Below are 12,922 nucleotides of genomic sequence, written 5' to 3'. Positions count from 1 at the left end.
CACTCGCTCGCTTCTCTGCTTCGTGTTTGTATGCGGTTGCAGGACGCCCAGTACAGCCCTGTGGCTTCGTCCGGCTCCCTCACAGCCCTGCGGCCTCTCTCCGCTTGAAGCGCTGCCACTCCTCCACCACGAGGGGGCGCTCTCACGGCACGGCGCGGAGGCGGGGGGAGAGAGGCGCGGCCGCCCTCCGCGCCGCGTTCTGCCATTGGTGGAGCTGCGCTGCCAATCACCGTCGCCCGGGCAAGGGGGCCCGCCCCCTTCCTCCCGCATCGCCGCTTAGGCCGGGCCGGACCGGGCTTGGAGCGGGCCGCGAGCTGCCGCCGCCGGGCCATGGAAGGCACGCGGCCTGGCGGGGCTGCCCCTGCGGGCGGAGCAGGCTCGGGCTCCGGTTCCTTTTCGTCCCTGTTCCCGCCGGGCCTACACGGAATCTACGGCGAATGCCGTCGCCTCTACCCCGAGCAGCCCAACCCGCTGCAGGTCACCGCCATCCTCAAGTACTGGTGAGGCGGCCTGGGGCCTTGCGAGGGGTTAGGGGGTCTTTGTGTGGGGTTTGGAAGTTGCCTTGTGTGGGGCTTGTGGGGCCTTACGAGGAGCTTACGTGGGGCTGCAGGGAATGGGGGGATTGAGGAGCGTTTGGGAAAACAGTGGAGTTGTGGAGAAGTGTAGGGACTGAGGGCCGTGTGTGGAGTTGGGGGAGCAGGGGGCCTGCAGGGGCTGTAGGCGAGGAGCATTGGAGCTGAGGGGCCCGTGTAGGATTTCAGAGGTTTTAGGGGGAGTAGTGCGGCCGGGGGCATTTCATGGTGTTGGAGAGAGGTGCTGGGGCTGCAGAGGATTGTAGGAAGGCAAGGAGACTGAAGGTTGGTGATGAATTTGGGAGGAGATGCAATAGGAAGGTTTGGTGCAGTGGGCCTGGGGCTGTGATGGAGTTGAGGGTTGAGGGGGCAGTGTGCTGGAGAGAAGAGATTTGGGGGAGGAACTGGAAGTGGGGGAGGTGTTTCTGGGGTGATATACAGAACTTCCCTGAGTGAGGTTGGGACTAGATACTGGGAGAAGGGAGTGTGATTCCTCATCTGAGCAGTTCCTGGTTGGGCTGGAGCTTCTTCTTGACTGGAGTCTCATGTTCTGTCTGCTGACCTGGAGCTTGGGGCGTACCCAAGATATGGCCCAAATTTATGAGAGTGAACCAGCGTTCCAGCACCAAGCCTAATGTGTGCTGTGTGCCTGCAAACCTGAGGAACAGACCCAGCTTCTCTTGCCTGTGTGTTGCCGCATGTTACTGCAGACAGAGTCTGTTACTTCTTCCCATTCCTGCTGACACAGTGTCTGACACGGTAACAGCAGTTGTTTATGTGAGAGAGTGGCATGAGAGAAGTACTTAGATGTTCAGCTAGATAAGTGTCTAGTATCTAGCCCTGTGGGAAGTTGTTCCTTTTGATTTTATCCTCTTTCTGCTGCTTAGCTCTCTCTTCTGGATCAGAGGAACGTGATGAGGTGATCTCTGAGTGTCTGTGTCTGGTGAACTTGGCGTTGACTGGTTTCCAGTCCAGCACTGTGAAAAACATTAGTAAAAGCTCAACTTGTACTTACAGTTTGTTTTAACCTGTGTGTCTACTTGGCTGAGTCCTTAGCAACAGAGTAGTATCCTTCCGGTGCTCTGCTCTGTCAGCCACATTGTTGCTGTTGTTTTTTGAAGAAATGCTCTTTAATGAGCTTCAAGCAAGAAATATATCTTAGTCCATATTGCTTAGAGCATTTTTGGTTAATCGCTTAAACTAGCAGGGTGGGCTGAGCTGATTTGTTACTGATCTACGTTGGTCAGTGCTGCAGCACTGCAGTGAGGGTCTGATAAGTTTTTTACACCTGTGAGAAGCTTGGTGAATTTCTAACCACCATGATTTGGGAGTCAGTGCTTACTTTTCTGCCAATGTCTTGGGGCAGTACTGACCAGAGTAATGTCAGATTAGTGTGAGGCAGAGAGATGCAGGTCTGTGGTAAGGAGTGACCCAGCCCAGGGGGCAGAACCTGGAGTCTGACGCTCACATAGCCTGGGAGAGAAGGGCTTCTGCTGCCACTTGGTCTCTTCTGCCTGAGCTGGAAGCTATGGGCTGGTCTAGATCAAAAGAACTTGCTGAGCAAAGTTCTGTGCCTTGAGATAAATACTGTAATACTAATCAGCTTTATAATTACAGCTATTGGTTTCTCTATTGTTAGCAGCACTTATTTTTGTTCAGGTAGCTGATGTGTTCTTGACATGCAGAGCAGATCCTTCCTTTGTACAGCTAGAGAATCTTCAAGATCACACACCCATTGAATGAGGGGGCTTAGTTGTGTGGAATTTTTCATGGGACTAGCTTTTTTTTTTTTTAACATGATTTTTCAGGTACTGGGAGAAAATTCCTGATTGCCATTGAAACTTCTTGGAAGAGCTCCTGTCTTTATTCATTTACCACAAATGCCCCCTGCAAAGTGTTCAGGGGAAATGGACTGGAAATTTTCCTTATTTTTCTCTTATTAAACTGTTTCCTCTGCCCAATATGGATTTCTCCCTGGACAAACACTTCAGCAACTCCTAACAGCATCCAGAGAAAGCTCTGCATGCAGATGCAAATACCACTTTTCCCCTGAGGCTGCCCTTCTGTCTCCTGAATGAGCACAATGAATAGTGAATGCAACAAATTTGTACCCTACCTGCAGCTTTGAAGTTGGGCTCTCTTTAATAAATTCCTCCAACGCTTCCAGCTCTTTGTGTGAACCCACTTACTGATATGTAGATGTGATGTGAGGTGAGCACTGTGGGCGGCAAGACTTACAGGGGCAGGAGTTGTTGGTGCAGCAGTGAAACCTGCCCCAAAATGGGGTAATGTGCTGCAGCCCTCGTGGGGTTCTTCTGCCAGGATTGAGATCCTGGCTGTACTGTGGGGAGGGGGCTGCCTGAAGCCAGAACAGGGTGCTTCTGTGATTGTACCTGTGCTGTGCCATGAAAGGGTGGTTTAAGGGTTTGCCCAGTGTGCTGTCAGTGTCAGAACTCTTTTGTCGGCTCCCATCTGACTCATTTAACATCTAAGGTGTTATTAAACCCAATTTAGGAACAGGTTTTGTGGGGGGGGGAGTGCTTGTTGCTTAGCAGGCAGAGATGTTTTCCTTTTGTTTGGGAATGCTATGTGTCAGCTCTGAGGACTTGCTTGTGTCTTGCAATCTGCTGATTGTGGTATGGAGCACTCTTGCTCTAAAGACTTTCACTCAGGTAGCTTTATCTGAACACTTGTGTGGGACTCTCCTCAAGGGATCTGCATGCTTGTGTTGCTCATTTCCCTCAGAAGAATGGGGCCATGCACTTCTTCCCAGCTTGAGAACAAGGTTTTAGAACTAGGCACAGGGTAAACACAACACTTGCAGTTTCCCAGATAAGTTTCCTTACAAACACTGGGCTAAGAAGATGGCCTGGACCCCGTTGGCACTTCATGGGGCACAGGGGCTCTGAGGTGTATCTGTGAAGATTTACCCCATATGCCATGTTCTATGGGTACAGTGGCTGTGTTTCTGTGTCCAGGCTGGAATTGGGCCTAATCGTATTCCTCTGGGCAGGATGCTTGCTTCTCCAGTCCACGCTTCTCTTGACAGCACCACTGGCTGGTCCCAGTATGCCAGAGCTAGCCTGGTGTCACTTGCAAGGAAGTAAATTGTGGGGGGCTGTCGTGCTGCTGTGTCCCTTCTGGCCAAAAGCAGGAGATCTGCAATTAGTGCTTTGCTGTTTGATGACTCTAGGGCCCAGTTGTGGACATACGCTCCAGGACCATGGAAGAGTTTGCTGCAAGCAGGCTGGATGCTATGACTATTTCTCCCCAGGTCTGCTGCTGTTTGATATAAGGCAACAGTACCTCAATCATGGCACAAAATTGAGGTGTTTGTATACCTTTAGTGCAGCAGTCCTGGCACACAGAATGATTTGCAAATCTCGAGGGCAAGAGAGGGAAGTATAGGTGTGCTCTGAAACCTGCAAATGGCAGTGTTGGGATCAGAGCAGGTGCTGCAGTTGATGGTAATTAAGCTAACAGGTAGTTTGAATGAAGGAAGTGCTCTTAATTTAGATTTTCTCATTTTGAGCAGTTGGGAGTGTTTTACTCGAGAAGGGTGAAAGATTTGGATGCAGGAGGCAGTTACATTTCTCTCACATTCCATGGTTGTGGGGCATGTAGCAAGCTGAGCACTGGGCTCTGCCAACGTGGCCACCACGTCCCTGTGTCCCTGGTAGCAGGTGGCAGCCTGGCTCTGCTGGTGGCTGGGGCATCAGCCTTGTGCTGAAGCAGAGGCTGCACTCACCTTTAGCTCCTTGATGAACGCAGCTCATGCATTTTACAGGTGCAGGTGCTGACTCTGCATCAGTGTTTTCTCTGCTGTTTTAACTGTTGTCTAGGTTCAGAGCTGTGGATTTTTTTCTTCAAAACTTAGACGCTTCAGATTTTGCATTGAGGAATGGGGTTTTGTTTTTCAGTGAGGTACGTGCCTCTGGCCTGAATTAAGATCCTTCAGTGTAGATGCAGCTATTGCTCTTTTACTGGTATAATTCTGTGATTGTTTTGAGGAAGTTTTAATAGGGTTTTCCAGAGGTTTTCATGCTTTAATGTTAAAAATATTGTAGTATGTTGCACACATGCACTTTGCCTTCCTGTGCATGGAGCTTTCTGGACTTAACCCAACCTTTCTCTTCAAGTTTTTTGTTGTTGTTTAGGAGTAATCTGACCATGTAAATCTTACTTTTGTCATTAGCTATGATTTATAGCAGGTCTCTTGTAGAATCTACACAGACTTCTCCTTTGTAACGAATAAACCGATTTACCTGAGAATCTTTTTGATTTTAATGCAGGTTGGGAGGACCTGATCCTCTGGACTATGTTAGCATGTACAGAAACATAGGAAACCCAGCGCTGAATGTTCCTGAGCACTGGCACTATGTCAGTTTTGGGTTAAGTGACTTGTATGGAGACAACAGAGTACATGAGTAAGTATTATCTGAGTTCTGTTGCTGAGCTGAGTTCTGTCACATTTGGGGAATGTGGGTAAAACCATGTCCTGTCTGTATTATTTGAACAGCTGTTTTTCAGCTGAGAAGACTGTAGGCCATGGTCTTGCTAAGGGGTGACGTATGCCTGTTCTTGGATGTAGAAGAGTTGCTGTGTTCCCCTCCTTGGACTTTGCATGCAATATATATCCTTGTTAGTGTTAAAAAGTTGAGTGTTTTCTGCAAGTTTGTGGTGGTGTTTTGTTGTGTTGTTGTTTTTTTTTTAACTCATAGGGAGGCTTATTTTTTTTCCCTTAAACTGAATGTCTTGTGTTTTTCCACTCTTGGTAATCTCCTATGTTTATGTGCTTAAATTCTGATCCCTTCCTGTGCATGTTAAATGACTTACTCTGCAAAAGTGCTGTCAGGGCATTTTTTCCTATTGCTGGCACAGCACAGTTACTGTTAGCAAGAGAACTGCCACCCACAGTGGCTTCTGTATGAAGTGTGACTGTATTGTCAGAGAAGTATAATCAAATCGTTATCTTAGCCTGCTGATATGAACAGTCTTTACCAGGTGTTTTGTGCTAGGCCAGGCAGTCAACGTGATCTAACCTTACTCTTGTCTTTCTTTCGCTGACTTTGCTTCTTAACTCCAGGTAAAGTGAGCAGTAGTCACCACACTTTCATAGTCCTGAGACTCTTAAGCCAGATAGTAACAGAATAAACCTTCTTCCATTTCTGTTTAGTTAAATTGTCTTGTGCTGTTCTGCACTTGCAGGCTAAATATCCACCATGAATGGTGCAACAAAGTTCAGATTTGTTCATCCAAGCTTTTTCTCTTCTGTTCATTTTAGTTAAGTTTCAGCCAGCAGGTTTTGTTTTGTTTTACCTAGGTGCTTCTATTGCAGCAGCAGAAGTCGTGCAGTTGTGTAACTGTACCTGTGTCCTCAAGGTGGTTTCTCCTGTTTGTGGATACGGATCTGCTTTTCAGAAATCAAGGCTTTTAAGACCGGAGTTTACATAGAAGCTTAGTGTCACTGAGACCTTCCTGGGGCATTTTATCCAAAAAACCTGGCAACAACTCCATTCATTATTTGCTGGGGTGGAGAAAGGGTAGTGCAAATGAAAGAAATGAAATTGAAGGCTTCCTTCCCTTGCTTTCATGAGGGATGTAGCCATGGACATGCAGGCTTTCATATGATGCCTTTGTTCTCAAATCATGAGACTTCACCTTTACCACTGAAATTGTGAGGTTGCTAAGATTAGGCAACCTGTGTTTTCCAGCCTCATTCTACTGGAAGTTAATTTTGGAGGGTGTAAGTGCTGTGCTGACTTCCTCTTTTTGATGGCTTGTCAGACGGAAGATTTCTCATGGTGAGACTATTCTCTCTGATTGAACCTGTTCCTGATGGTTTGCAGAGAGAGCAGCAATGGGCCATGGGAGTCTCAGCTGACGGCATGAAGAGTGTGGAATGACTTAATGTGTTTTTAGGAATGAGGAAGCAAGTTAGGTAGGGACATAGCCTCTTGTGGCACATGCTTTGGTTTCTCAGTCCCAGGATGCTCTCTGCTAGACTTCTTGTTCTGATCTGGAGAGCTTGGGAGTGAAAGTGTTACACAGGCATGTCACAACCTTGAAAAACTTAGTGGAATGAGACTTCCAAGCTCTTCATGCTGTCATATAACTTGATCTGGAAATTCAGACTGAGATGATTGAAGATGCCTTGTGATGGTTGCAGTGTCCAGGAATTAAAAAGAATTCTGGACATGAGTATGATGCTGTGTGCCAGCGGTGAGCTTGAGCTGCACTACTTTCCCCCCTGCTTTGGCAGGAACATGTTAAGCACAGAGCCACTAGTCTCTGACAGTGATTTCTGTGCCCTCTGTACATGTATGTATTTCCATTCTCTCTGTGGGCTGGAGCAAGGCGTCCCTGTGTCAGTTGTCCTGTGAGGTTTCAGCTGGCTGCAGTTTGTCACCTTTAGTTTAGCCTCACTCTCAGGGCTAGAAAACTTAATGTGCTGTCAGGAAGATTGCCTCTGCCTTTGTTACAAATAGTCTTACTACCCAATGATGGTAAAGCTGTCAAAACTTTCATGTCTCTTGAACACTGAGCCTGAAATTACTAGCTGGTAGGTGAGCACTGAAGGTGGACAAATGGAGCTCAGCACCCACCAGTAGTTCTTGTTCCCAGCAGCAGTCACTTTTGTCACCTACTCTCAAAACACAGCTGCCACATGGACTGCATGCCACCAGGCTGGCTCTGCATGCGTGCTTACAGGATGGTGGTGGTTTTTGTGTGTGCTTAGAAAGCTCTCATTTTGCAGAAGGGAACGTACTGAAGCCCATGTTTCATTCCATGGGTAATTGCCTGTGTTGCTCCATGGACTTTGGAGTTCTGTCTCAGGTAAGAGCTTCCTACAGGATGGTTGGCAGCAGAGCAGGGTGACAGGCACATCTAAGTTTCTGGAAGATTTCCTTTAAAGCTGGTGGGACACTGAACTCTGTTCAGCTGCACTGGCCACTGGAGATAGCTGTTGGTTTGTGGCTTTTTATTTGCTTTCCAACTCTGCAAAGAGTGCAGAGCTGGACCTGCTTCTGACAGATAGAAGGACTGTGGCAACAGAGACATGTTTTCATAACCTTGCAGCCTTTCATCCTTCAGAATGGGACAGATAGCACACTGCCAAGTGCCTTGTTCATCTCCTGCTTGACTTTGGATAACATATGGCTTATTTCTTGTGGACTTCTTCTGGCAATACAGGATGATTTAAACCAATTACAATGAGTGTTAAATGAGAACAACTTTCTGATGATTATTTTGAGTGAACTGGGACTGAGTTGGAGGCCCGTATATTTTTATTTATAATGAAATAGCAAACAGATGTACCGTGTAACATGAAAATGTTGACTTTAATTTATATTTTTTAATAAGAACCTGAAAAGTCTGAAGTGGAGCTCTCCCTGTGCCTCCTTGTTGACAGATTTATTTTCAGTTAAAACAGCACTATTTCCTGCTCTGCTTAAATATCAGCTATGCTCTGCTTACAGAGCTATGGCCTGTTCTTAAGAGTCCACAGAATAGCATGGAAGAAATCTACAAATTTCAAGTGGGGAAACCTTTTTCATTTAGAAACACTCAGTGATTCATGGTATAATGGCAACCATGACACCAGCTGTGCTGAGCTGATTGCTCAAAAAATCCTAAATCATGACATCATGACAGCACTGGGGAGCTGCAGGCCTTTCTGTGGGATTTCATGCCAAGCTGCTTGCATGGCAATAAGTCTGTCCAGTCGAGCATGCTGCACAACTTGAGTGGCAGCAGAAATCCATCTGGGATGTTTTTCTAAGTTGTTTCTTTCTTTTTTTTTTTTTAATTCTTCTATCTACTTTAAGATCAATCAGCAGGGTTAAAGTAGATCTTTTGCTTTTTTCTGGCTGTTCTTCACTGCAGTGACCAGTGAGTCGGCAAGGTATGAACACACAGCTATGGCAGATGGACCTGGTCCTGCTCCCTTTGCATCCTGGCTGGCAGATATTGCCCTGCAGCAGAGCTAGCAGCAGGGGATGTGACCCTCTGCATTGGGCACTTGGTGCTTTCTGCAGCTTCCAGTCCTGGCAGTGACTTCTGGCTGTGTGGAGAACAGGCACCAGAGGATATTGGCTTCAGTAATTGGAACTGGATTCAGGCTCTGTCCGTAGCATCTCCAGCTTTGGCTGCTGTGGTGCTATGATGTGCTCTGATCCCTGGATGTGCTGTCAGGGGCTATCACTGCATCCTGGGGACCACAAAAGCTTTGGGTTTTTTTTTTACCAGTCTGCCTTCTGTCTATTTCACAGGCCAAGGTTGGATCTCCAGTTGACTGTTCCTTTAGTTCCACAAGTACTCGCTCTTCTTGGTAACAATTTTTAAAGTGAGTGGGATGTTAGAATCACGATGTGATATGATTTCTGAAAACCTTGAATAATCTTATTTGTATTAAAATTGCAAGGTTGCCATTCAGAGCCACAACAGAAAGCAAAACTGAAATTGTGGCTAGGTTATGAGATAAGATTTGTACTTGCGGCCTTCCCACATCCTGGGAAGACACATGCCAGCTGTGTTTTGATGTTTAGCCTTTTGTGTAAATCCCAGTAGTTGGGTTTCCTGATCTACACAAACATCATACTGACAACGTGGTTTTTTGTTTTTTGTTTTTTTTTCCTGGCAGCTTGCCAGGAGGCTAAGTGCAGCATCCCATTTGCATAAAGCCAGAAAGATTACAGCCGCCTTCGTCTCTGATGCAGATGCGTGGTACCACCCGCCGAGACAACGGGTTCCAGCATGCTGTGGCCCTTTTGATTTACGCTACTTCCCGTTGGGATCAGGAAGGAGCGGTGCATGCCGGGGAGAATGTGTTGTCTCTGTGGGTGGTGCCTCCCTATTAAAGGTAAGGGTAAGTATCAGCCTTTCATGATCTCCCATCCAGCTTGTGTTCTGCTGGCTTGTATAGATCCTCTGAATGACCTTAACTTGTTAGGGGGCAAGGATGCTTGTTAGAGCTGGGAGGAAGAAAAAGGAGTGCAAAACTGGATCAGGTAACAAATGTGAGGCTTGCAGAGGGGTGGATGTTTTCTGGAAGGCTTTTTCCGAGTATGAAAAGAGTTTGAAAAGAGTATTTAGAAAATAGCCTGAAAGTTGGAACAAGTGCTCTCTTTCTTTTGAGTGCATGCTGGCTTCCCTTTTGAGCCTGCATGAATACAGGATGGAGTGGTGCTGACAGCTGTCACTTTAGTGGCCTCTTAGTTCTGTAGTCTTTCATAAATTAAAAAGCTTGCTGGCCCCAGCTTGCCAGCCTGTAGCCTTAAATTTTGGTATTTAATGGGTCTTTATAAACCACGTGCCCAAAGCACCTCTGAAATATTACACCCAAGTCCAGGGTGACAGTGAACTTTATTTTTTAAATGGTGGAGATAACTCTGCCCTTCTTTATTTTATTGCGTTTTCACGAAAACAAAGGACCTCTCAGAAGGCAATGAATTAAAGGTGGATAGTGGTGGTTGTTGTGGATCGATATTTCAGAGAACGTTTTGAAACAACTCTTGTAGAATATGGCATATCTAAGAGGAGAAATGGAAGATTGGATCACTCTGGGAGCTGAGTAAAATTCCAGGAAAACTTAGAAGCCCAAAGTTTTCTTTCATGTCATCCAGTTTCTTTTAAATGTGCATGCTTTCACGTAGAAGAACCTGAGGACTTGTTCTGAAAGAATAGCAGAGAGGTGCAAGCCCTCAGTCCTCATCCTCACCTTACTTCTCTAGGCTGTTAGTTCTGAAGAAAAATGACACCTGCTGAGTAAAGACTGACTGCTTGGTTTCACTTCAGCATTTAGAACAAGGATGTGAGGTTGAGTTTTGGGGACAGATCTTCAAATTGAGGGCTTTCTGTGTACTGTTACTGGAAATAGAGCCTCTGCCCCCAACTGAAGGTTGGGAAGGCGAAGGGGGGAAAACCCAGGTGTATTGGAAATACTGAATCAAGGCCTGAAGCACTGATTGAGCACCGTGGTGGGAATGCAGGGCCAACCCAGGGGAGCTCAGGTGCATGCAGTGTACCTGAGTGATGGAAAGGGGTGGAGTCAGGATCCACCCATTCCCAAACCTCCCTTAAGGGTTGGCAGTAGGTGAGGGCATCTCTTGCTGGAAATCCCTGCCTATATTGGACCCTCCAAAGGTAAGCAGCTCCTTTCCTTCGTTTCTATGGCTGCTGCATTTGGGCTCATTCTCATTTGCTATAGTCAAAGACTTTGCCACTGCACTATTATTGTGGTACTTTCTACCCCATTATAGCATTACACAAGAATAGGCACTGAGCTCTCAATGTTCCTTTTCCTCCTGATTCTTTTTGTCTAACAGAGACTGACCCCAAATGTAATGCTTGCTTTTCTGGTTAGTTTTCTCTCTGAGACAGAGGAGAGGGGAAGCCTCATAGCAGAGTAAGAAGGGAGAAAGCACAGAATTGCAGAGTTCTGTGACCAGAAAAAAAATATTCCATTTTAGTAATAGCTTATATAAGATGCCATCAGAGTTTAAATGAGCTATTTGTGCTGCAGGGGACAATAAGATCTGTATTCTGCTGAATTTATATTGTGCTTGGGTTTTTTTACATGCCTACAAAGAGATGAACTTGTCTGAGGTTTTTCCTGAATTCTGAAGTGCTTGTAACAGCTCTCACCTTTGTGCATTCTGTGATGAGGAGCATAGCTGTGATTCCACTGATGGACCTGTAGGTCCATTTTTCTATCCAGCTCTTCGTTTCTGCCAAATGTGTGGAGAGCTGGTGGTACTGGGACACCTCTTCCTTTGAAGAGCTTTGAGTGTGACTTATGTGTTGAAAAACTGGGAGGCATTTTAAAAATGCACGAGTGTGATTGTGAAAGATTCAACTCCACATCTCCTATGCCAAAACCAGTGAAACCAAGAGTCATGCCTGTCCACACATCCCATTGACCGTGTCCCTCTGATGGAGGCAGTGCAGTGGGGTGAGGAGTTGTTTGTCTGCTGGAGGCAGACCTCCCTTGAAGCAGTGGTCACCATGGGGAAACCTGTCTTTCTCTCGTCCCAGGCGGAGTGTACTTGGCTTCCAAATGCCGTTTGCTGGAGGTAGTTAGTGCTGTTAATAATGTGGAAGATGCAGGCCACCTACAGAGAGAGGTCTGCTTTGTGCTGCTGTGTTTCTGCATGTGGAGCTCGTGGGACCAGAGCATGCTTGAACTGTGCTAGGTTTGGAAATAGTTTTTTGAAGCATTGAAGGAAATTTGTTTAACATTTACAGCAAAGTAGTTGAATTTACAAGGAGGACTGTTTTCAATAAAAAAAAAAAGGTTGGATGTAAGGTTATGGCTGAGCATTGCTGAAGCCTGGTTTCCTGTTCAGTAGCGCATCTTGCGTGTGCATCCTGGTAAGCTGGGCCCCTGCTGCCATGCAGAGATGGGGCACAGTGCTCAAACAGCCTGACTCTTTTCTGTCGGCACAACTGCATTTATGGTCTCATATTTGGGAGGAGAGCTGGCCCCAGCCAACTCCTTGCTCTCATCTCACAGCTGGGTTAGTGCTGAGCATGCCAGCAGGGCTCGGACGCTTGGCCTGCTGGGAAAGGGAGCGACTGAGGATCAAGCCTGGGTCTTCCTGTGTGTGATTGTTTAATATGATAAGGATTGTTTTAGGATGTTCTAAAAATCAGTAATTAAAATGTAGGGTTGTTTTTTCTCTGTGGGATGTGAAGGTAAAAGCATTTTGTAAGATGTGTGGCCACTCCAGCTGTGAGATCAAAGGGAATTTGACTTTCTTCTTTTTTCATCCTCTTGCTTTCTGGAATAATGATACCAACAAAATGGTTGTTTGAAGAGCTGCATCTGAATGCTGTTATTCAGACCTAATCCCCTGTTTTTTTCAGTGCAGACTCCACTTTGGGAATATGCTTTGCTAACTAGCACAGTGCTAGGATACTCTGGGTGCATTTTGATGGGACAGTTCAATTACCAGATTTATTTTAAAATTTGGTCTGTCAGCATTTATCTCCCCTAAGCTGAACAGTAGTTACTAAATGCATCTGCTTTTCTACTGTCATCTCAATTTTTAATCGAGCCCCAATAGGCAGTGACACCAAGCTAACAAAAGCGGGCTGTAAATCTTTGGTGGTCTCCATTCACATGGCATTCCCCTTCCTGGACAAAAGGGTGGCCGGGGCTCCTGAGTGCCACGCTGCCTCCAGGGATGGTGAACAAGGGCTGGGTGCCTTGGGGGAGGCATTTGAGATCAGGGGACAAAGCTGTTTGGGTAGATGGGTCGCCACCTGACAAAGGGGCTGAGGTTTAAAGAGGGATTCTGCTAGGGCTCTTTAAGAACAAAAAGCACACACACACACAAAACACAACT

At 46.4% G+C, this 12,922-nt stretch overlaps 1 protein-coding gene across 3 annotated transcripts in view; it reads left to right on the top strand.

Annotated features, from left to right (window-relative positions):
* Positions 1-259: 259 nt before the first annotated feature.
* Positions 260-12,922, top strand: part of SUFU (SUFU negative regulator of hedgehog signaling) — an 85,581-nt gene continuing 72,918 nt past the window's right edge. For all 3 annotated transcript variants that reach the window (XM_065747034.1, XM_065747033.1, XM_065747032.1), the window contains exons 1-2: positions 260-500; positions 4,865-4,999. In XM_065747034.1, coding sequence (XP_065603106.1) covers positions 331-500; positions 4,865-4,999 — 305 coding nt within the window. In that variant the 5' untranslated portion in view covers positions 260-330. The remainder of the gene's footprint in view (positions 501-4,864; positions 5,000-12,922) is intronic.

This window comes from Cyrtonyx montezumae, unplaced genomic scaffold, assembly GCF_038088225.1.
Source record: "Cyrtonyx montezumae isolate F1298 unplaced genomic scaffold, pur_monq_1.0 scaffold_4, whole genome shotgun sequence".
NCBI classification, from domain to species: domain Eukaryota; kingdom Metazoa; phylum Chordata; class Aves; order Galliformes; family Odontophoridae; genus Cyrtonyx; species Cyrtonyx montezumae.
Note: the sequence above shows the minus strand (reverse complement) of the source record. Positions and strands in the feature narration are given on the sequence as shown.